This window comes from Bufo bufo, chromosome 5 (assembly GCF_905171765.1).
Source record: "Bufo bufo chromosome 5, aBufBuf1.1, whole genome shotgun sequence".
NCBI lineage: Eukaryota > Metazoa > Chordata > Amphibia > Anura > Bufonidae > Bufo > Bufo bufo.
In genome coordinates, this window is record NC_053393.1 from 419,213,144 (window position 1) to 419,239,519 (window position 26,376).

General features: G+C 39.9%; 1 protein-coding gene across 2 annotated transcripts in view; it reads left to right on the forward strand.

Annotated features, from left to right (window-relative positions):
• RBMS3 (RNA binding motif single stranded interacting protein 3) overlaps positions 1-26,376 on the forward strand; it is an 830,965-nt gene that overhangs the window by 617,195 nt on the left and 187,394 nt on the right. For both annotated transcript variants that reach the window (XM_040433298.1, XM_040433299.1), the window contains exon 6: positions 14,588-14,667. In XM_040433298.1, the coding sequence (XP_040289232.1) occupies positions 14,588-14,667 (80 nt within the window). The remainder of the gene's footprint in view (positions 1-14,587; positions 14,668-26,376) is intronic.

Consider the following 26,376-nt stretch of genomic DNA (forward strand, 5'->3'; position numbering starts at 1 on the left):
ATTAATGTATACTACTGTGAGTGGCGGGGAGGGGGATCTATGGATGACGGCACTGTTATAGGGAGGGGGATCCGTGGATGGCACTGTTATGGGGGGGGTCTGTCATGTGGATGACACTTATGGGGGGGGGGTCTGTGGATGACACTTATGGGGGGATCTGTGGATGGCACCATTATGGAGGGGGATCTGTGGATGACACTGTTATGGAGGGGGATCTGTGGATGACACTTATGGAGGGGATCTGTGGATGGCACCATTATGGAGGGGGATCTGTGGATGACACTGTTATGGAGGGGGATCTGTGGATGGCACCGTTATGGAAGGGGATCTGTGGATGGCACCATTATGGAGGGGGATCTGTGGATGACACTGTTATGGAGGGGGATCTGTGGATGGCACCGTTATGGAAGGGGATCTGTGGATGGCACCGTTATGGAGGGGGATCTGTGGATGGCACCGTTATGGGGAATCTGTGGATGATACATACCGTATATAACATCTTATGCTATATGTTTTTACTTATGTTTTTTTTTGAGTGTGTTTGGGAAAAATAAAGTGGGCCGGTCTGGCTGAAGTCCAGGGCCACTTTATTGTCCCAGTCCATCCCTGGGCAGACCCATCAGTCAGTAGGTGTAGGCATGTGCAAACATACTGCTCAACCATTTTGAACGTCCCCGTGACATCCACGATCCAATTGGATATCTTCTCTATCAACTTTCAATGTTCTTTTCTGCGCCTACCATGGTGATCACGGGTAGCAGCGAATCAGGGTTCCAGGCCGGAGAGGAAGCCTGAGAAAGGGATACCACATCCAAGGGAGGTCAAAGGATGAAATTAAATGTGATCGAGCGGAAATGTGGGACAAATTATTGAAGCATAAGCTTCCAATTAAAGGAGGGGGCGCGCGGCAATTACCCACTCCCTACTCAGGGAGGTAGTGATGATAAATAACAATACAGGACTCTTAAGATGCCCTGTTATTGGAATGATTAATACAAAATTACAGGGAATGTCACTGGGGTATTTTGGATTTGGAAACGTTAGAAGGAGAGGCCCTGCTGCCGCTTTGTTGAGGCTAGATAACTTCTGCCTGATCGCACAACCCTGTGACGTCCACGATCCAATTGGATATCTTCTCTATCAACTTTCGATGTTCTTTTCTGCGCCTACCATGGTGATCATGGGTAGCGGGGAATCAGGGTTCCATGCCAAAAAGGTAGCGTGAGAAAGGGATACCACATCCAAGGGAGGTCAATGGCTGAAATGTGATCGAGCGAAAATGTGGGACAAGTTATTAAAGCAGAAGGATCGAATGAAAGGAGGGCGCGCATGTCAATTAAAGATGAATTTAAGAAATTTAAGTGCCTGTCACCTATGCAGAGCAGGGGTTTTTAATCGGCAAAAATGGATTAATGTCACCCACCAATGGAACAGACGATTTTTAAAAATTTCGGTCCCTGTCAACTATGCAGAGCAGGGGTTTATTCACGGCAAAACTGGGTTCATGTCACCCACCAATTGAACAGATGATTTTACAAAAATTAGGTCCCTGTCACCCATGCAGAGCAGGGGTTTGTATACGGCAAATTTGGAAAAATGACACATGACAATGTAACAGACGATTTTTGGAAATTTATGTCCCTCTCACGTATGCAGAGCAGAGGTTTATTCACGGCAAAAATTGTAAAATGTCACCCAAGAATGTAACACGCTTTTGCACCCTGCTCCCTATTTTGATGTGCTGGTGCCTCTGTGCGACCACCGCCTCTTCCTCTGAACTAGAAAGGTCACTTCCATGACCTTGATTCCATGTGGGGTCTAGTACCTCATCATCTTCCACATCATCTTCCACCAACTCTTTACCCCTGCCCTCCTTGTCGGTCTGCAGACTGCAGAAGGCCACAGCAGTTGGCACCTGTGTTTTATCATCATCAGAGAGGTGCTGCGGTGGTCTTCCTATATCCTCATCCTGAAACATAAGTGGTTGGGCATCAGTGTAATCAATCTCTTCCACTTCTGGTGCAGGGCTATGTGGATGGCCCACGGAAACCCTGCCAGCAGAGTCATCAAAAAGCATAACAGACTTCTGCATGACTTGTGGCTCAGACTGCTTGCCTGATTTGCGAGGGGGTGAGTTGAAAGACAGATGTCCATGGGCTGTAGGTGCCAACTCTGATCTTTCAGCAGGGGACTGGGTGGAAGACAATGCGAAGGAACTGTAGGCACTGTCAGCCACCCAATCTACTATCGCCTGTACTTGTTCTGGCCTCACCATTCATAGAGGGGCATTCGGGCCTACCAAATAACGCTGAAGGTTCTGTTGCCTACTCGCACCTGAGAAAGGTGTTTCACTTGTGCGTGTAGCTGACACAGATCAACCACATCCTCTCCCTACAACAGGAGCTCCACCAGCAGCACCACGACCAGGGCCACATCACTTATTTGATGCTCTCCTCATTCTTTGCATTCACCCACCAAACTAACAGATGATTTATGTCAGGTGACAATGTAACCGCCAATAGTCAACAATTAAGTTCACTGAGAGTAAGGCAGTGCCGGTGTCATGAAGGGGAAACATTTCTTGAGGTCACACAACAGTGTGAAAGGCGAATTTTATACAATTACTTCACAGTCACAAAAGTTTTTAATTTGTCAACCAACAATGTAACTGAAGTATTGACTGGTTGTATTTGACTGTGACAAATGCAGCAAAAGCCCCAGATGTAGGGTCTTGAACAAAATGGGTGTTATTTTTTTAAACCCAGAATATAACTGCATTATTTAAAGTTTGTATTTGACTGTCACAAATGCAACAAAGGCCGCAAATGTATTATCTTGCCACAAAATGGGTGTTTTTTTTTTATACCAGAATAAAACAGCAGTATCTAAGGCTACTTTCACACCTGCGTTTAGGTGCGGATCCGTCTGGTATCTGCACAGACGGATCCGCACCTATAATGCAAATACTTGTATGCGTTCATAACGGATCTGTTTGCATTACCATGAACAAAACTAAAAAAAATATATATATATTCAGTACAGACCAAAAGTTTGGACACACCTTCTCATTCAAAGAGTTTTCTTTATTTTCATGACTATGAAAATTGTAGATTCACACTGAAGGCATCAAAACTATGAATTAACACATGTGGAATTATATACATAACAAACAAGTGTGAAACAACTGAAAATATGTCATATTCTAGGTCCTTCAAAGTAGCCACCTTTTGCTTTGATTACTGCTTTGCACACTCTTGGCATTCTCTTGATGAGCTTCAAGAGGTAGTCCCCTGAAATGGTTTTCACTTCACAGGTGTGCCCTGTCAGGTTTAATAAGTGGGATTTCTTGCCTTAGAAATGGGATTGGGGCCATCAGTGGCGTTGAGGAGAAGTCAGGTGGATACACAGCTGATAGTCCTACTGAATAGACTGTTAGAATTTGTATTATGGCAATAAAAAAGCAGTTAAGTAAAGAAAAACGAGTGGCCATCATTACTTTAAGAAATGAAGGTCAGTCAGTCAGCCGAAAAATTGGGAAAACTTTGAAAGTAAGGGCAATTTGACCATGAAGGAGAGGGTGCTGGGGTGCTGTGCCAGATGACCTGGCCTCCACAGTCACCGGACCTGAACCCAATCGAGATGGTTTGGGGTGAGCTGGACCGCAGAGTGAATGCAAAAGGGCCAACAAGTGCTAAGCATCTCTGGGAACTCCTTCAAGACTGTTGGAAGACCATTTCAGGGGACTACCTCTTGAAGCTCATCAAGAGAATGCCAAGAGTGTGCAAAGCAGTAATCAAAGAAAAAGGTGGCTACTTTGAAGAACCTAGAATATGACATATTTTCAGTTGTTTCACACTTGTTTGTTATGTATGTAATTCCACATGTGTTAATTCATAGTTTGATGCCTTCATAGTCATGAAAATAAAGAAAACTCTTTGAATGAGAAGGTGTGTCCAAATTTTTGGTCTGTACTGTATATATTTTTTTTTGTTCATGATAATGCAAACGGATCCGTTATGACTTACATTGAAAGTCAATGGGAGGCGGATCCGTTTTCAATTGCACCATATTGTGTCAGTAAAAACAGATCCGTCCCCATTGACTTACATTGTAAGTCAGGACGGATCCGTTTGGCTCAGTTTCCTTAGACGGACCTCAAAACGCTGCAAGCAGTGTTTTGGTGTCCGCCTCCAGAGCGGAATGGTGGCTGAACGGAGGCAAACTGATGCATTCTGAACGGATCCTTATCCATTCAGAATGCATTGGGGCTGAACTAATCCGTTTTGGGCAGCTTGTGATAGCCTTGAAATGGATCTCACAGGCGGACCCAGAAATGCCAGTGTGAAAGTAGCCTAACGCTTGTATTTGACTGTGACAAATGTAACAAAGGCCGCAAATAACAGCAGTATCTAACGCTTGTATTGGACTATCAGAAATGCAGCAAAGGCCGCAAATGTATTATCTTGCCACAAAATGCGTGTTCTTTTAATACCAGAATATAACAGCAGTATCTAATGCTTGTATTGGACTTTCAGTAATGCAGCAAAGGACCCAAAATGTTTTATCTTGCAAAAAATGGGTGTTTTTTTTAAACCCAGAATATAACTGCAGTATTTAAAGTTTGTATTTGACTGTCACAAATTCAGCAAAGGACCCATAATATATTATCTTGCAAAACATTTCAGTTTTTTTAAACCCAGAATATAACTGCAGTATTTAAAGTTTGTATTTGACTGTCACAAATGCAAAAAAGGCTGAAAATGTATTATCTTGCCCAAAATTTATGTTTTTTAAATGCCAGAATATAACAGCAGTATCTAACACTTGTATTGGACTGTCAGAAATGCAGCAAAGGACCCAAAATGTATTATCTTGCAAAAATTGGGTGTTTTTTTAGACCCAGAATATAACTGCAGTATTTAAAGTTTGTATTTGAATGTCACAAATTTAACAAAGAACACAAAATGTTTTATCTTGAAAAAATTGGTGTTTTTTTAGACCCAGAATATAATTCTTGTATTTCACTGTGACAAATGCAGCAAAGGCCCCAGATGTATGGTCTTGCAGAAAATGGGTGTTTTTTTAAACCCAGATTATAACAGCAGTATCTAACGCTTGTATTGGACTGTCAGAAATGCAGCAAAGGACCCAAAATGTATTATCTTGCAAAAATTGGGTGTTTTTTTAAACCCAGAATATAACTGCAGTATTTAAAGTTTGTATTTGACTGTGACAAATAAAGCAAAGGCCCCAGATGTAGGGTCTTGCACAAAATGGGTGTTTTTTTAAACCCAGAATATAACTGCAGTATTTAAAGTTTGTATTTGACTGTCACAAATGCAACAAAGGCCGCAAATGGATTATCTTTCAAAAATTGGGTGTTTTTTTAAACCCAGAATATATTGCAGTATTTAAAGTTTGTATTTGACTGTGACAAATGCAGCAAAGGTCCCAGATGTAAGGTATTGCAAAAAATGGGTGTTTTTTTAAACCCTGAATATAACTGCAGTTTTTAAACCTTGTATTTGACTGTCACAAATGCACATATGCTGTGCTGTTGCACTAAACTTGCACAAAATGTCCGCCAACCTAACTAACAGACGGATAAAAGTTATTTTTCTGTGTCACTGGGCTCAGGGCAGGGTAAAAAAAAATGGTGCTCTGTACCCACAAAACAAAATCACTGTAGATTGCAGAGTTAACAAGCACTTCTGATAACAGATTCTTTCCTATTCTCTCCCTCACAGCAAGAGCATCCTAGCCCTACACTAGTAAGAGCAGAGTGACGTGCAGTGCTACGTGACTCCAGCTTATATAGAGGCTGGGTCACATGCTGCACTGGCCAATCTCAGCCATGCCATTAGTAGATATGGCTGTAATGGCTTCTAAGGGCAAACAAGTTAAACGCATGCTGATTGGCTGCTCTGCAGCCTTTCAAAAAGCACCATTAAGTCGCCGAATACCGAACTCGAACCCAAACTTTTACTGAAAAGTTCGGGTCCAAGGTCCAAAAAACCTAAAGTACGGTACTTTACGGTTCAGGTTCGCTCAGCCCTACCTGAGGCCCATTGTTGTGCAATTCATCCACGACCATCACCTCATGTTGCAGCATGATAATGCACGGCCCCATATTGCAAGGATCTGTACACAATTCCTGGAAGCTGAAAACATCCCAGTTCTTGCATGGCCAGCATACTCACCGGACATGTCACCCATTGAGCATGTTTGGGATGCTTTGGATCAGCGTATACGACAGCGTGTTCCATTTCATGCCAATAATCTGCAACTTTGCAGGCAGTGGGCAGTCTAAGGCACACCTGTGCGATATTTATGGTGTCTAGTCAGCACCTTGATATGCCACACCTATGAGGTGGGATGGATTATCTCTGCAAAGGAGAAGGGCTCACTAACACAGATTTGTTGGGTCTTTTGTGTTTGTAGAAAATGTTTCAGATCTTTGAGTTCAGCTCATGCAAAATGGGAGTAAAACCGAAAGTGTTGTGTTTATATTTTTGTTCAGTTTATATTTCCAAGTCATATTTATTATTAATTCATGTTTGAAAGTTTGAGCTTTTTATATAAAAAAATTTATAATAATAAACAGTTTCAAGCACCTTGCATATGAAAGAATTTAAAATTAGATGTCCTAAAGACAACTGAAATAAGAATAACATTTGCCTGATCTTGATCTCACTGAATATCATAGCACACTTTCTGCGAAGTTGTGCCTTGCTGTGCTTAAAAGTGCACAGTTTCATCTTACAGTGCATAGGTAAAAAAACACTATATAAATACTACATAGGTAAGAAAAACACTATATAAACACTATATAAATATTTTATATTATATAAATATTACATATTTTTATATATATAGCACATTGTAATTTACTATACAAAAAGGAGCACTGAAGTCCAGATCTGAAAAGAGATAATTGAAATATAGCTTTTTTTGCAAATAATGAGGTTGTGTGACTGATCACTCAACTATCAATATGTAGGGGAAATAGCTAACTACAAAAGGGCTGGACAGAACTGTATTCATTATTTCATATTCATGAATATTCAGCATTTTGATTCAGAAACATAGGTGAAATTCAAAAGCACATAATGTAATAAGTTGGCGACACCAAAAGTTCATTTAGGTTACAAATTCCTTTTAAATATTTAATTCACATTATGCAAAACAGCTTCTGCGCTGTTGAGAGAAAACTGTCTCTACATCTCCAGCTATAGTTGGCTACCCTGTAAGGGCTGATTCACATGACTGAGCTCATCCCCGGAAACAAGAGCTGTTTGTTAACCGCATCTCCTGGACCAAATGCTGTTCCTTTGACCCAAATCGACTGCATCATAGTGGTTTATGATATTGTCAGTTCCTATCTCATTGTAGGTCTATTGTACTGTACTCCTATGATGATGTGAGCACCTTGGAATATATTTTACATCTAGCATTTGACTAATAGTGCTCCATCTGTTGAACACACCCCACCTCTTTTAGCTCCGCATGTGCAACACAATTTTGGGGTGGCTACTGAGCTCCCAGGCCTACCATCATAATGCTACTATAAATTAGTATAATAGGACATCAGCAAAAGCACAATGCACTGCTATATTGGAGTATTTCAGTGTATTTTTACAAGTGATCATGCAAGAGGTAAAAAAACGTTTGATAAAATTCTATTATATTAAAAAATACAACTAATATTACAACCTCTCTTCGCATTTATCATGTTTATGCCATAAAGAAACAAAAAAAAACACAGTGCTAGAATTGTTGCTTTATCATCTTCAAATTAAAATGGTAAAAAAAAAAATACAGCTCAATCTGCCCAAAAAAAACAAAAAAAAAACACACACACTCAACTCCAATAACCTGCCATGTTTAATGCACAGAGAATATTACCATTCAAACAATACCCAAATATCTCAGGCGGAATTGCCAGTTTCAATTTTCATTCTTCGGAGAGACGAATACCTGGAAGGGCAGCACTCCTGCGGCTGGAACAACTCCCACTAGTGGCAATAGGGGGAGCCGTTCATTCCCTGTAGCAGTCTTGGTACCCCTGAAGGATCAGAGGCTTGTTGCAGCTATGTTCCTAATGCCTTAATAACACAGCCAGTGATTTCAATCAGTGATTTCGAGCCAAACACAGAATAGGTGCAGATCTTTCCTTTAAACCTAAGGTCTACGAAGGCCCCATTCCTGGTTTTGGCTCACAATCACTGATGGAAATCACTGACCAAAGCACTGCTGTGTGAATGAGGCTTAAGAAGACCCTGCCTGAGGGCACCATAGGAACATAATGAAATGCTCATAGACTCCAATGCTAATGCACTGGAGTCTACGAGAGAAGAATTGTAACTATTGCATGTTCAAATCACCCCCATTCCCCTAAAATAAAAAAACTTAATTACAAAAAGTAAACTAAATAGCCATCCCTGCATGCAAGAATTCCCCTATTATTAAAATATACAAATATTTATTCCATATGGCGATTGGCATAATGGAAAAAAACTTAAAAATCACAGATTTTTCATTTTTTTGTCACTTCATATCCCCCACAAAATTGAACAAAAAGTGATGAAAAAGTCATATACATTCCGAAAAGCAATTATTAAATCTACAGATTGTCATGCAAAAAATGAGCCCTTACACAGCTCCGTAGAATTAAAAATAAAAATATTATAGGGGTTAGAATATGGCAATGCAAAGATAAAACATGTACCTCTTGCAAGTCAGGAATAAAAAGTCAAAAATGCGAAAATGAAAACTGTCTGCTGCAGAAAGGGGTTAATGACCTAAAATAAACTATAACTTGGTTTTATAGGGCTCAAAATATTTGAGAACAGCAAATATGTCCATATTCATATTATGTGATATTTAAACAGTCTGTCCATGTTTTTTATGGACTATACTTAGCATAGCCTATCAATATCTGATCACCTTAGTTTCGATCAATATCTGATCACCTTAGTTCCAACCCCCCACAACCCTGCTGATCAGCTGTTCTGCAGAAGCTACAACACAAAAACAGTTCCTTCCATTGTGTACTGGTTGAAACAAGTTACTGCCACACCTCTCCGATTCACTTCAATGACAGCAGCACTGCAGTTACTAGCTCTGTCCACTATCAAAAGGAAGGAGTTGTCTAGTACCAACGCCTACTTCCAGCTCTGGAATTACTTTGGAACCGTAGATCAGTGGGTTGCAGGGTGTTAAACACCTGAAGATCAGATATTGATGATCTATACTGGGGATAGGCCAGCATTATAAAAGTCCTTGAAACCCCACTGTTAAGAAACCTTTACATTCTATACTATGATAAAACTGCCATATATATAGATTTCCTTACAGCGTTACAGCTTGACAAAGGAAATGACTAGAGAACAAGTCACATTGTCACTATTATTTGAACCAAACAAGGGTGCCATTCAAGAGACAGTGATGTTAACCACCCAGAATAAGCTCCTTGTAAAATCAAGAGTTGCAATGCAGAATCATTTGCAAACCATCTTAGAAATATAACAGAGGAAGACTGAGTCAACTAAAATCTAATAATCTATAGTAATGCTGCCTTTTTACATAGTTGCTGAGTGTATCTGTGCATAAATATATTTTAGATGGACATGCTTGTCCAAATCATAGTATATAGATGAATGAAAAAAAGAAAGAGGGAGCGTGTGTTAAGTGGTTTTGTATATCGGATTAGTTAAATAGAGATTGAAAAGATGCAGAAAAGTGAAAAAAAAAGGGAAGCATAAAGGAAGATAATACCGTGAGGGGGATTAAGTGGGGGGAGAGGAACACCTGGAAAAATGAATAAAAGTTTGTGAATAGATCTAATTGAGATCTGAATTGATGTGTGAAGTGTAGGCGCCAAGGGATACCCTCGAGTATAATAAGTAAAGAGACCAAGAGAGAGAGAAGAGAGAGAAAAAAGAAAAATAAAAAAATAAAGAAAAGAAAAAAGGAGGATATGGCTGACCTTATTAGGGCTGCTCACACCCAATTGGACAAGTAGTCCTCAGCGGCCTGGCTAGGTCGCAGCATATGAATTAATAAGCAGAAAAAACTGTTGGATAGGTTGGTGGAGCGCCCAAGGTCAAGGAAATGTAGGCTTTACCAGTTCAGATTCAATTGGTTGGATGACAGGTACAATGAACCTATGACATAATGCAGATATCTAATTCACCAAACAGAAATAAAACAAGATATCCCATGCATTGGAAGGATAAATATAGTCAACAATTTTGGGTGCTACTCACGTCACTAGGGGGGGTTTTGGCGCAAGATAACCTCAAGATACTTGATGCCAAACAAGACCCCTCCCTCGCCGCGGTCGCCTGTAGTATGGTAGTCTCCTCGTGTTCTCAGATAAGGATGACCCACTGGACTGCTCATGTATTACGGTAAGACTTTAATATAAAAAAGCTCGACGTGTTTCGGGGTATCAACAATGATCCCTTCCTCAGGGGTCACTGTTGATACCCCGAAATGCATCAAGCTCTTTTATATTAAAGTCTTACCGTAATACATGAGCAGTCCAGCGGGTCATCCTTATCTGAGAACACGAGGAGACTACCATACTACAGGCGACCTTGGAAAAGGGGGGTCTTGTTTGGCGTCAAGTGTCTTGAGGTTATCTTGCACCAAACCCCCCCCCTAGTGACGTGAGTAGCACACAAAATTGTTGACTATATTCATCCTTCCAATGCATGGGATATCTTGTTTTATTTCTGTTGGTTGAAGGACCGCATAATGGTCAGCAGACCACAAGCCACTCTCTGCACATTGGTTTGGCGAATTAGATATCTGCATTGTGTCATAGGTTCATTGTACCTGTCATCCAACCAATTGAATCTGAATTGATAAAGCCTACATTTCCTTAACTTGGGCGCTCCACCAACCTATCCAACAGTTTTTTCTGCTTGTCCAAATCATAAGCAGCTTTGTGTCAAAGCTTTCTGCCAATTGTGTAGCTGTAAGGAAATTAAAAGAAAGTGATTGTTCACGAGAATATCAAACACATTGACCCTTAGTCATACAGTACTGTTGTTTCCCATAATTAGACCATGTGACTGCTGTAGGGTCTGAGGGGAGTAGGGGTCCCTGCGTTAAAAACTCCTGCTTCTGTTCCAGACATGAAAACACTGCATTTTTATACAGCTGCCACTAGGGGGAGCTCAGTACAAATTGATTTTCACAGGTTTCCATTGTAGCTGATGGTAACTGTATGCATTCCTATGCACACCTAGTGGTGGCTTCAGGCAGACAGTTTTATAATAGACTGACGGAGATCACAGATATAGAGATTTATCAGTGTATTTATGCTGGTCACATGGTGTTAATGCATTGAGAAATATGTGTTCATAATTGGCACAATATGGGGCACCAGATCCATTTTTTTCAATATAGTCATATATTGAAAATATAAGTCAAATAAGGTGGGGGAAGCCGAGGGTAACTCTTTTAAATACATTTCATCTGCCGGGACGGTTTGCAAATGCGATCAAATGATCGCGAACCGCAAGTTTGCGGTGGATCCCATTATTTTTAATGGCAGGTGAACCTGAAAAACCTTTAGCTCATATTTGCAGCCAAGAAATAATTACTAGAAGTGCACAAATAGTCCCACAACATGGACAGTGACATACCAGATGTTTTATTCGAATTTGTGATCTCCATTCATTATTTTTTTAAATGCAAAATATCAGCAATATAATTTTCACATACGCGCATGAGCACACCAGTTATAATAATTTTTTCCAATACCGTTTGTCACTGTGTGTAGCAGAGGGAACGCAGCAAAACCGCAAACAAATGCTGCAGTACCCAAATGCACTATATAGAAAGTATATTATTGCTATACACCCCGCTTCTATCAGTTTTTTTGGGGGGCGACTTGTATATCACACCAGTTATAATTATTTTTTCAAATTGCGTTTGTTCCTCTGTATAGCTGCAGTATCTCAGCAGAACTGCTCACCACTGCTGCATAATACAAATGCACTATATTATGCTTTCTATGTTAGAAAGTATATTATAAGTGTATTACACCCCTCTGTACGGCACACCTATCATTAGTACACATATACCAGTCCTTAAAAGTACTTTTGTGGACCTATTTGATAGTGTTTTTGTCCCTAACAGTCTGTCCCTGATCCACACAGGAACCTCTCCCTACACTGACAAAAGTCTGAATGTAAAATGGCAGCCAGATTGGGTCTATTTATAAGGTAGGGGGTGTGTCCATGTGCTGAAACTTTTCAATTGGCTGTCCTGTACCACCTGATGGATGTGTCATGGGTCAAAGTTCTTCGCAATGTAAAAGAATATGGCGGGCGCGAATATCGCCATAAGTTTGCATGTTTGGCGAATCGCGAACGAGCAAAGGTCGCCGCGAACCGACCACTGTGCGAACCGCAAGGCCATCACTACTGAGTGTAACAGCGGCTGCTGTACACCGATGTGCCCCCGCTTATTGCCGTGGTGACCTGTGGTCGGTGCTTCCCATTTCACTGCTGCGGTCCTGGGCTCTGCTTCTGTAGGTGGTATTGCTTTTGAGGATTCCGCTCCACAGCTTCCACTCAGCCCTGGACACAGCATAAGTTCGGCTAGTTTCGTTACACTGCTCTAAGGGAGCAGCGCATCACTCCCTGGGCTGTGTGGGTTAGGTCAGGTAACCCTGGCTCTCCTGCAGGTATTTAAGTGGCTCAGCCCTCTTCCCAGATGCCTCAATGTCAAGGTCCTTGAGTTTTATGGTTCCTGATACTCTTGTGTGCTCCTGATTTATACTTCCTTCCTGGACTCTGCTTTTTGTCTGATCCCTGCCTGCTTGCCTTGTCTCTCCTGTTGCCATCCCCGGATTGCCTGAACTGTACCTGTGCAGCCTGCCCTGTCATTTTGCCTGTCTGACTACGCCTCTGCCACATTCTTCGGTACTGCACTGTTGCTCCTGGTAACGACCCCGTCTGCCTGACTACGCGTGTACTTCTTGTACCTACCCAGATATTTCCTGGTCCGCCTGGACCAGCTGACACTGACTCGGGATTGCTCTGGAGTAGCCCCTGGCAACTACCATAAAAGCTCTATCCTCACCATCTGAGGCTCTAGTGAAAACCAGGAAAATGCTTAGACAAGTCCCTCCAGAGTTTAGCCAGTCAGTGGCACAGTGGGTTCACACCCGCTGATCCGTGACACAGAGACACTTGGAGGGGCAAGGTTTGGGCCAAGTTTTTCATTTGTTGTCCCATGAGATCAGTGTACACCCACACCCATAGCAGAGATATAAATATCTGCTTTCATTACCAAACTTTCTTCAAATAAAAGTGACCTGAGTGGTTGCTATAAGCAATAGAAAACTTTTTGTTAGAACAAATAAAGTCTACAATATATTATATTATTGTGCTCAAATGCAACATAGCAAACATTTTATTCTTTTTAGATTGAATTTTTAGTATCATATTTTACTGTGATTAAGAAAAAAATCCCAAATTGCAGCAAAGCCACACCAAAAATGGAAAGTCTGTAAATACAGCCTTAAACGACAACGACACAACAGTTAAGGTTGGTGTAAGACTTGGGTTCAGGGAATTAGTGATTATGGCAAATATAATAATAGTTAAAGTTATGATAGCTGACCTGGGGGCCTTCAATCGGACTCCAGCTGCCTTGTCAATTTCTTTGCACCCCACAATTACATCACATACAGTGGGGTGAGGGCTGTTGATGCATCCAATCACGGCTGAAGTAGCTCTATTAGATTTATTAATAAGTCTTCTATATTTTATTGCATTTTGTTTTTTTTCTCATGGATGTTGAGAAACTCAGCATTTTCAGAAAAAAATGACTGCAGAACTATCAATTGATAACACACCACAGAGACCACAAATATGAAACTCAAGAACTAAATGGACATTTTCTCTCCAATATTGCTTCTCAAATGACGGCACATTTTCCACTCTTGGCTCACTTGATTTTCTTTTTTCTTGCCTTCAAAGAACAATACTTATTGAGGTTTGTTCTCTTGGCAGCTCCCATATTGTATTCATTTCTGGGACTGCCTTTGCTTGTTAAAATGCGCCCAGTGTATTAAAATGAAATTGTCACTACTGTTTGAAGCAGCATAATACTGTTTGACACCAAGCGCCTGCAGCTACAACAAAAAGTAGATCTTCATTCCACTTAGACTTTCAGAGACAATAGTCTCCAAAGACTTTAGACAGCCACTTAGTGTACTCTCTACCAAGTGAAAATGAAAAATTATAGGTTGGTGTTTGTGGGCAACACCTATTATTGTATTATTTGCAGATCTATATGAGAGAAATGAAAAGAAAAATAAAGGAGCAGCATTATATTATTCATGTAATAATATGATTCACTGTCTTTGATTTGCACTGTGATAAACAGTGATGCATTTCCATCTTCAAGCAGCCATTAGTGTTTTAATAGTATTTGTGCTTTAAAAAATTATAATTTATTAGAATCATTATGTATTATGGGAGGAAGGTGTGAACTACTTGTACTTAAACGAGAAAAGTTTTACAATATAAAATAATACAGCAAATTTTATTTTATTTTACAGAATGGAATCTACAGAAAAATGTGAAGTGGTAATTCAGCATTTCAATGGAAAATATTTGAAAACACCTCCAGGTGTACCAGGTAAGTGCCAAATAAAAACTGTGGATTTGAATCCAGAGAACAAAAATCTGCAGGCTCTTTTGAAGTTGATTGGAAAAAGCAGCCTTAGGCCCCTTTCACATGGTCGAGTATTCCGCGCGGATGCGATGCGTGAGTTGAACGCATTGTACCCGCACTGAATACCGACCCATTCATTTCGATGGGGCTGTTCACATGAGCGGTGATTTTCACGCATCACTTGTGCGTTGCGTGAAAATCGCAGCATGCTCTATATTCTGCGTTTTTCACGCAACGCAGGCCCCATAGAAGTGAATGGGGTTGCGTGAAAATCGCAAGCATCCGCAAGCAAGTGCGGATGCGGTGCGATTTTCACGCATGGTTGCTAGGTGACAATCTATTCACTGTATTATTTTCCCTTATAACATGGTTATAAGGGAAAATAATAGCATTCTGAATACAGAATGCTTAGTAGGTGATCAATTGAGGGTTAAAAAAAATTTAAAAATTAACTCACCTTCTCCTCTTGTTCGCGTAGTTCCCGGTCTCTTCTTTACTTCTTTAATGATGAACTACCGGCTAGGACCTGTGGTGACGTCAGATCACATGCTCCAATCACATGGTCCATCACCACGGTGATGGACCATGTGATTGGAGCATGTGATCTGACTTCACCACAGGTCCTTTAGCCCACAGCTCATCATTAAAGAAGTAAAGAAGAGACCGGGAACTACGCGAACAAGAGGAGAAGGTGAGTTATTTTTTTTATTTTTTTTTAACCCTCAATTGATCACCTACTAAGCATTCTGTATTCAGAATGCTATTATTTTCCCTTATAACCATGTTATAAGGGAAAATAATAACATCCACACAACACCTAACCCAAGCCCGAACTTCTGTGAAGAAGTTCGGGTTTGGGTACCAAACATGCGTGATTTTTCTCACGCGAGTGCAAAATGCATTACAATGTTTTGCACTCGCACGGAAAAATCGAGGGTGTTCCCGCAACGCACCCGCACATTTTCCCACAACGCCCATGTGAAAGAGGCCTTAGGGCTCATGCACACGAACATATTTTCTTTCCGCTTCCGTTCCGGGTTTTTTTGTGGACCATATGTGAAACCATTCACTTCAATGGGGCTGTAGAAAATACAGAAGTTTGTCCGTGAGCATTCCGTTTCCGTTTGTCTGCATGGCTGTTCCGCAAAAAAGTACTGCATGTCCTATTATTGCCTGCAGATCACGGTCCGAGGCCCCATGCAAGTAAATGGATCCGCAAAAAATACGGAATGCACACGGAACACATCCGTATGTCTTCCTTATTTCATCTGTATTTTGTGGATCCATACTGTAGAAATGCTATGCCCAGCCCATATTGACTTAAATCAGAGAAAAAAATACCTCAGATACTGAACAATGGATCCGTGAAAAAGCACTGCAAAACAACAACAGTCGTGTGCATGAGCCCTTATAAGCAGACTGAAAAGGTGAGTGAATGAGATTGTGAGCGTAGTTTAATCTAAAGTGTGTGAGACATGAGATTTAGTGAGGGAATATCTGTGAGGACTGCTAAAAATATCTTTGTGCACTGATGTGTGATCTGTGTCTGACTTCTTATTGTACTTTATACCAAGTTAGAACACAGTATTATAGTTATACATTTTAGCTTATTTGTTTTTCTAATGCATTAATTACTTAGTAGTTGGGGTATATTTTGGGTATATTTTACATTTATATTTATAACATTAATTTTCAAAGGGGACTAGTTAGGAGTCTGGTTACTTAATCAAGAGGACTTAAATTGGCAGAGTTGAAGCCAGCTTTGGCATTTGAATCCAGAGGGGGGAAAAAAAAGTCTGCAGCCTATTTTGCTGCTGATTGGGAAAAAATAAGCAGACTAAAAAAGCAAGTGAGTGAGCTTATGAGTGTGTTTTAATTTAAAATGTATTGTGTATTAAGGGTGTAACTTGAGATTTAGTGATTTTAGAATCAGGGACTTTATTCACTTGTTTATCTGTTAGTTGTATTGTATTATTTACCTTGTTTTTTTTTTGTCTCTGGTGTAATTCCTATTAACAAATAACAAATAATGTATGCTGTATTTAAACAATCATTTGAGGGTGCATATTGCTGTGTAAAATGTAAGCAAAATGCACATTTGGTCGACTGCATCCTAATGAGTGCAACACTGAGATGACTTGACAATATGGAAATGGCTGACACTTGCTGGGGTAGATATTGGGGAGGGTATTAATATGGAGGATCAGAAAAGGGAGGTACATAGCTAGCTGGATAACAGTTAGATGGTAAGGTAGAGGGAAAAGAATCAGGAAGGCTAGTCCTTATCTGACACACCCCAACAAATTTTCAAAGTAGGCAGATGAGAGGGAAGTCAATTCAGGAGTATCTTGCTGCAGCAGTGCTATTCCTGAATTGACTTTCCATTCAGGTGAATGTCAAATCCAGCAAGAAGTGGACCAGGTAAACTAGTGGCTGAAGAACTGGTGAAGGAAGCGGGAGGTTGGGTGGAATGGAGGGAGGGACTAGAACAGTTCATGAGGAAGATTGTAAGGTAAAAACCTTTTAATTGTACTAATACCAGAAGCCTGACCAATAAAAAGAGAGAATAAGAATTAGCAATGTCTGAGGGGAAGTATGATATAATGAGAATAGCTTAAACATGGCTGGATGATCGCAGTGACTGGATGGCTAACTTACAGGGTTACAGTTTGTTTACAAAGGATAAAAAAAATTGAAAATGAGGAGCAGTTTGCCTTTATGGAAAGTACAGTCTAAAGCTGACTCTCGTGGAAGATATAAGGGGATTAATGAACATATGGAGTCAATGTAGGTTGAAGTACATGGTGGGAAAAACAATAATGAAATGCTGATAGGGGTTTGTTAAAAGCTACCTAATATAAAAGAATCCAAGAAAATCTATTAGGCTGGGTTCACACGGGCATGACGGATTTGTTCAGGATGCGTCCCGGGTGTACTGCGGCACACCTGCGCGAGTAGGTACCAAATTGCAGTCAGTTTTGACTGCGATTGCGTTCCGTTCAGTTTTTATCGCGCAGGTGCAATGCGATTTGCACGCGCGTGATAAAAAACTGACTGTGGTACCCAAACCCGAACTTCTTCACTGAAGTTCAGGTTTGGTTTCGGTGGTGTGTAGATGTAATTTTTTTAATAGCATTCTTTAATACAGAATGCTTAGTAGAAGGTCAATTGAGGGTTAAAAAATTAAATTAAATTAACTCACCACCTCCAATTGATCGCGTAGCTGCCGGTCTCCTGTTCTTTCTTCAGGACCTGTCAAAGGACCTGTGGTGACGTCACTGAGATCATCACACGGTCCAATCACATGGTCCATCACCACGGTGATGGACCATGTAATTGGACCATGTAATGTGACGTCACCACAGGTCCTTTAGCCGGCAGCTCATGATTAAAGAAGTAAGGAGATCGGCGACTACGCGATCAAGAGATGGAGGTGAGTTAATTTTTATTTATTTTTTTAACCCTCAATTGACCTTCTACTAAGAATTCTGTATTAAAGAATGCTATTATTTTCGCTTATAACCATGTTATAAGGGAAAATAATACAGTGAATAGACTGTCCTCTTAGCAACCATGCATAAAAATCGCACCGCATCCGCACTTGCTTGCGGATGCTTGCGATTTTCACGCAGCCCCATCTTCTATGGGGCCTGCGTTGCGTGATAAACACACTATATAGAGCATGCTGCGATTTTCATGCAACACACAAGTGATGCTTGAAAATCACCGCTCATGTGCACGGCCCCATAGAAATGAATGGGTCAGGATTCAGTGTGGGTGCAATGCGTTGACCTCACGCATTGCACCCGCGCGGAAATCTCGCCCGTGTGAACTCAGCCTTACTAAGGAAAAGAGATGAGACGTCAAATTATAATGAGGTCATTATGAGGGTGACTTCAACTACCCAGATATACATTAGTAAACTAAAACCTGTGGATCTCATAAAGGAAACAAGTTATTGGCAATAATCAAAGGCCACTGGTACATGATCTAACTAGGGGGACGGACACATGATCCAGTATTAAACAATAGATAGTACAACAGACATAAAGGTTGAAGGACATTTGGGAAACAGTGACAATAATATAATAAACTTTCATTTGTCATTCAAAAGAGTGTTGTTTTTTCAGGGAGGCACAAAAAATGCTGAACTTAAGAAAAACTCAATTTGAAAATCTTAGAGAGACTATTAGTCTCACTAACTGGGACAATGTCCTCAAAGATAAAAAAAAATACAGCCACAAATTGGGAGATATTTATAAACTTCCAAAACCTTAATTGTGAGAGGTACAGTAAATACCTTATGGGAATAAAAGTGTACGAAGCAGGCAAAAACAATGTGAATATTTAGCAATAAAAAAGGGGGCAATAAACAACAAAGAGAAAGCATTTAATTTACTAATACAGAAAGGTAGTGAAGAAGCACTAAAAAACTATAAAAAAAAATGGAACATGTAAAAGACAAATAAAGAGAGCTAAGCTGGAGACAGAGAGACTCTTTGCAAAAGAGATGAAAACTAACCAAAATGTTCTTTCATTATATAAATTATTAAGCTTTCACCCATTACAGATTGATGAGGGAAGAGTTGTAGAGGATGATGAGGAGAAAGCAAAATTATTTATTTTATTAATATTTTTTTTCTCCGCTATATTTTTTGAGGAAAAGGAAATGTCAGATAAATTGCAGTGTCAATGTAAACTCCTCATTAAAGTTGTCCTGTCTGACCGAGGAATAAATGAAGAGGCATTGTTAAAAAAAATAAAAATAAACAAATCACCAGGTCCAGATGCCATACACCCCCAATTTTTAAGATAAATAAATAATGTCATAAACAGACCCTCATTCCTGATATTTAGGAACTGTAAAATAACTGGGAGTGTTCCACAGGATTGGTGCTTAGCAAATGTAGTGCCAATATTAAAAAAGAGGTAAAAAACAGAGCCTGAAAACCTTAGGCCGGGAAGTCTAACATTTGTTGGAGGTAAACTGTTTAAAGTTTTTCTAAGAGATGCTATCTTAGAATATCTGAAAATAAGCATATAATGCTACATCAGCATGGCTTCAATAGGGTTTGCTCCGATCAAACTAATTTAATCAGTTGCTATGAAGAGGTAAGTTCTAAACTTGACCGGGGTGAGTCAATGGATGTCTTACAGTATATCTTGACTTCTCCAAAGCATTTGATACTGTGCCACATGAAAAGGTTAGTACATAAAATGAGAATGCTAGGACTGGGAGAAAATGTCTGTATGTGGGTAAGTAAATGGCTCTGTGATAGAAAACAGAGGGTGATTATTAATTGCACAAACTCAGATTGGGTCACTGTCACTAGTGGGGTACCTCAGGGTCAATATTGGGCTATATTTCCTTCAATATATTTATTAATGATCTTATAGAGGGGTTGCACAATAAAATGTCAATTTTTGCTGATACTGAACTGTGTAAAGTAGTTAACAAATAGGAGGACAGTATACAGATAGATATGAATAAATTGGAGGCTTGGATAAAGAAATTGCAAATAAGGTTATGCCAATTTACAAATCATTGGTCAGAACACACATGGAATGTTGTGTGCAATTCTGGGCACCAGACATAACAGAGCTGGAGAGGGTTCAAAGGTGGGGAACTAAAGTAATAACTGGAATAGGTGGACTATAGTACCCAGAAAGATTATCAAAATAAGGGTTATTCAGTTTACATAAAAGATGACTAATAACTAGAGATGAGCGAATTGAATTCGATCAGAATTTCAGGAAAAATTCAATTTGCAACAAATGCAAATTTCCTCGCGCTTCCTGGTAACGAATCGCAAGTTTCCTAGATGGCAGTTACATGTGTGAGGACTGAGGACATGGAGCAAGGAACTCAGATTGACATGCCTGCATGCAGCCATTCAGCAGCCAGCCCTGTGATGTCACAGCCCTATAAATACGGCAGCCATTTTAGATTCTGCCATTTTACAGCGTTCAGAGTGCAGGGACAGATGTGTGAAGGCGCTAGGGACAGCAATTGGAAAAACCTCATTGTGGGGAAAAAAAAGACAGAAAAAACAATTTATAAGTGTAAGAAACTATAGGAAGGAATCATTTCACAGCATCTTAGTGCAGGGAGAGACGTCAGAAGGGGCTAGGGACATTGATAAGAAAGTGATTTACAAGTGCAGGGAAAGATTATTTGGGGATCCCAATAGCCATTAGACAGCTCTGTCATTCCAGCTATTTGTTATTGGGCTGCGAGTGTTATGTTGAAAAGCCTTTAGTGGCTTATATGTATCTTAGTATCTTTAGTATCTTTATTATCTTATATCAGTACTACAAGAAAAACATATACACATTTCACTTCTGCAGTTTTTTCTGGTCAAAGCATATAGGATAGTATTTCAGTCCAACAAGAAAAATATATTCTCAGTTCACTTCTGCAGTTATTTCTGTTGAAAGCATATAGGGGTGTATTACAGTAAAAAAAGAAAAATATATACGCACTGCACTGTTGCAGTTATTTCTGGTGAAAGCATATAGGGGTGTATTTCAGTACTACAAAAAAATATATTTTCAGTGCATTTCTGCAGTTAATTCTGGTGAAAGCGTATAGTGGCTTATTTCAGTCCAACAAGAAAAATATATTCTCAGTTCACGTCTGCAGTTATATCTGTTGAAAGCCTATTGGGTCGTATTACAGTAAAAAAATAAAAATATATACGCACTGCACTGTTGCAGTTATTTCTAGAGAAAGAATATAGGGGCATATTACAGTAAAAAAATAAAAATATATATGCACTGCACTGTTGCAGTTATTTCTGGTTAAAGCGTATAGGGGCGTATTTCAGTACTACAAGAAAAATATATTCACAGCACATTTCTACAGTTAATTCTGGTGAAAGCGTATAGTGGCCTAATTTAGTCCAACAAGAAAAATATATGCTCAGTTCACTTCAGCAGTTATTTCTGTTGAAAGCGTATAGGGGCGTATTACATTAAAAAAATAAAAATATATACGCACTTTACTGGTGCACTTATTTGTGGCAAAAGCGTTCAGTGGCATATTTCAGTAGCGAAATAAAAATATATACGCACTTCACTGGTGCATTTATTTCTGCTGAAAGCGTTTACTGGCCTATTTCAGTACAAAAAGAAAAATATATTCTTAGTTCACGTTGGCAGTTATATATGTTGAAAGCATGGCTGGGTGAAAATTCAGCAGGGTGGCAGCAGTGGGAGGTCGGCAGCCAAATGTGCCCAGGGTAGAGCACCTGCTTCGCAGCAGCCTACCTACCCGGGAAGTTGTTGTGCAGGGGTTCATGGAAGTAGCGGCAGTAGCAGTCAGTAAAATCTTTATTGAAGTATTTCGGTCGAAAAACAAAATTTATTCAGCGGTCAGCGCTGCGGTTATATGTGGTAACATTTCCAAGATGTCTCCATGATAAATCTGCAGAGTGGGGGCCTTGTGTGGCTTCTACACACTTTCAAAATCATTTCAGCGGAGCGAATAGATGTTGGATGAATGGGATGCTCCATTACCTTCCCATGAGCTGTTGTCGGGAGCAGTGGTTCATTTCTGAGACGTCCATACAGTGCGGGGGGAATCCAAACACCCTATCCATCTCCTTGCTCTGTTATATGTGGTAGAATCTTAATTGACATATTTCGGTTGCAGATATATGTGGTAAAACCTTTTGGGACTTTTTATGGTGGAAAAACAAATTGTATTCAGTGTTCACCGTTGCAGTTATATGTGGTAAAATCTTTTGTGACGTATTTCTGTGGAAAAACAAATCATATTCAGCATTCAGCGCTGCAGTTATATGCGGTAACATCTTTATTGATGTATTTCGGTGGAAACAAAAATTGTATTCAGCTTTCAGCGCTGCAGTTATATGTGGTAAAATCTTTTGTGATGTATTTTGGTGGAAAAACAAATCTTATTCAGCGTTTTTCGCTGTACCTATATGCGGTAAAATCTTTATTGATGTATTTTGGTGGGAAAAAAATTGCATTCAGCGTTCAGCGCTGCAGTTATTTGTGGTAAAATATTTTGAGACGTATTTCGGTGGAAAAACAAATCTTATTCACCGTTCAGCGCTGTTGTAATATGCAGTAAAATCTTTTGTGATGTATTTCGGTGGAAAAATAAATTGTAATCAGCATTCAGCGCTGCATTTATATGTGGTAAAATATTTTTTTATGTATTTCGGTCGAAAAACAAAATTTATTCAGCGTTCAGCGCTGCAGTTATATGTGTTAAAATCTTTATTGACGTATTGCGGTCGAAAAACTAATTTTATTCAGCGTTCAGCGCTTTAGTTATATGCGGTAAAATCTCCATGATGTCCCTGACCCTTCCAGGAGCTGCTGTCTGGACTTGGGAGCAGCGGTTCATTTCTGAGACGTCTGTATAGTGTGGGGAGAATCCGAACACCCTCTCCATCTCCGTGCACCGTTATCTGCTGTAAAATCTTTTGTGACCTATTTCTGTTGAAAAACAAATTGTAATCAGCATTCAGCGCTTCAGTTTTATGCGGTAAAATCTTTAGTGAGGTGGAAAAACAATTCTTATTCAGCATTCAGCGCTGTAGTAATATGCGGTAAAATCTTTTGTGATGTATTTTGGTAGAAAAACAAATTTTAATCAGCGTTCAGCTGTGCAGGTCTACGCGGTAAAATCTTTATTGACGTATTTCGGTTGAAAAACTATTCTTATTCAGCATTCAGTGCTGTAGTAATATGCGGAAAAATCTTTTGTGATATATTTCGGTGGCAAAACAAATTTTAATCAGCGTTCAGCGCTGCAATTATATGCGGTAAAATCTTTTGTGACGTATTTCGCCGGAAATGTTTTTTCTTCAGCGTTCAGCACTGTAGTAATATGTGGTAAAATCTTTATAGAAGTATGTCAGTCGAAAAACTAAATTAATTTAGTGGAAAGCACTATGGTTATATGTGGTAAAATCTTTATTGAAGTATTTTGGTCAAAAAACTTAATTTATTCTGCAGTCAGCGCTGCAGTTATATGCGGTAAAATCTTTAGTGACGTATCTTGATGAACTTTGCGACTCTTCCGGGCTCAAAGCTATCTTGACGCTTTGTCTTGTTATTGTCTGTAGGTACTAGAGGCCTGTTCATGCCAGGCAGGTTCCCCCAGAAGTATCTTGGTCGATCGACACTCTGTCATTGTGCTATTCTGTGGCTTCCTCATGCTGCTGCCACCTCCAGACTCTGTTGTTGTGTCACTCTGTGGCCTACTCATGCTGCTGCCACCTCCAGACTCTGTCATTGTGCCACTCGGTGGCCTTCTCCTAATACTGCTGCTGCCGCCACCTACTGACTCTGTCATTGTGCCACTTGGTGGCCTCCTCATACTGCTTCCACCTCCAGACCCTCTCATTGGTCCACTCTGTGCACTTTTCATGATGTTCCCACCCTTCCCCACTTCATGACTGGTCCACAATTTTGGCTTTCGGTCTGGCTGACATCAACATTTATTTGACACTTCTTCTGATCTGTCAAAAGGAAGTTAAAATGAGACACACAGCAGATCCTGTCTGTGTAGCAGCTTTAAGGCCCTGTATGGTCCCATCAGAATTGGCTTATGAATTGGTAGCCAAAAGCATTAATGGGTAGAAAACACAGAAGACATGCAAATATTCGGTTCGCGTGTCACCTCTGTTTTAGATCCACTCCTGTTTATTTGGGCATTAGCAATACTGATGGATTACTGACCAAATGCTGATCGAGTGAAGGCAAATGCTCAAAAGACAGGACCTGTTTTTTGAGGGGTTATTGTTGACGGATTAGAGGAAGGGCATAATAATCAGTGACGTCAACACAAACTTACTGCTGAGACCCTCTCCACTCTGTCGGGGGGCTCTACTTGTATAAGCGTTTAATAGAACATGTTCTGTAGATACCTATGTGGAATCAGCTGACGAGGGTGTGAAAGGAGTGGGCTTCTTCTTGACGCTAACATCTACCTGTAAGGCTGAATTGGTACTTGAGTTATTTGGTCAGTTTTGCCCCTGTGCCCAAATACGGTAAGTGAAGTGTGCAGTGATTGTAAGAGCGTCACCTGTCATGTGCTTTTCATACTGACTCACAGTATTGTTTCACTACCACAGCAGACTCCCTACGCGTGTTACTGCAAGGCACAGTGTTCTACACCCCTATAAAGGTTCTCTGCAGCCTGGGAAATAGCCTTTTTTTAACACGATATGCCGAAGAAAATTTTGAAAAATTTGCTTATCTCTACTAATAACTATGTATAAACATATCAGAGGTCAATAAAAAGATTTCTTCCATGATCAATTTATAAATTTATACCCAGGACTGTGACCGTGATGAGGGGACATCCTCTACATTTAGGGGAGAGAAGGTTTCTCCACCAACATAGAAGTTTTTTTTTTTTGTTTTTTTTTACTGTATGAGCAATGGGACTATGGAACTCTTTGCCAGAAGAGGTGGTGATGGTGAAGTCACTAAAAGAGTTCAAGAGGAGTCTGGATATATTTCTTGAGTATAATAATATAACAGGTTATAGTAACTAGAATTATTATATAGAGTTATTCTGATTGCCTGATTGAAGTCGGGAAAAATTGTCATTCTTTTTTTCCTTCCTGTGGATCAACTTTGCAGATTAAGAGATTAAACTGGATGTATGTATGTCTTTTTTCAGCCTTACCAAATAATTTAGTGTGTTACTATATTATGTAAAGAATAATGCCATATAACTCCTTATAGCTCCCAGGCCTGTGGAAAAATGAATAACAACATTCTCTTTATGCTGTTAGAGCAGAAAAAAAGAATTCTGAGAACTATAGGACAAATCCTCTGCCAAACTCAGATACAGGAAACTTTTTCAAGTACAGTACACTTTAAACTTATGACTAAATGAATAATATTGAACTAATACAGATTTACCTTCTTTACCTTTCCTTTTGGCTGGATATATCCCAAGACACTGTGCCTGTGGTTCGTTCCTAGTGTTGAGCGCAAATATTCGAATCGTGAATATCGCCACTTCGAGAATTAGCGAATATTTAGAATATAGTGCTATATATTCGTAATCATGAATATGCTAATTGCAAATTTATTGCGAATATCGGCACTTAGCAACATCCCTAGCAACCAATAGTAAAGTTGCCTACGCCTTAGTGTTGATCGCCAATATTCTAGTCGCAAATTTTTATCGTGAATATATTACATTGATGATTTTCGTAATCAACTAAATAATGATTGGAGATCACAAATTCTCAAATTTGATAATTTATGGCAAATATTTGGCCAAAAATCCACGAAGTATCACAAAATCGAATATTGCCTATGCCGCTCATCACTATTCGTTCCCACCACTGTCTTTCTCCTCTTGGTAGTCCAAAGGGAGCAGTCCAGTTCTGTCCACCCCACACAGGCTGAAGCCTGATGCTCACCTGTTGTACCTTTTTCATGTGCACCTCATGTGGTTCTTAAAGGGCCACCTACTATTGAAGATAATACTCCGACACTGTCTCATCAGACAGCAATAAAATACATTAATGTAACACCACCAGCATACATAAGTTACTAAATGAGAGCAAGCTGCATTTGTAGAGCAAATATAGCCTATAACACTTTATAACAAGTGTATTAATGCTCATGGGTCACTCTGTAGGTTGCCAACTTGTCTCTTCTATTAGTACATAA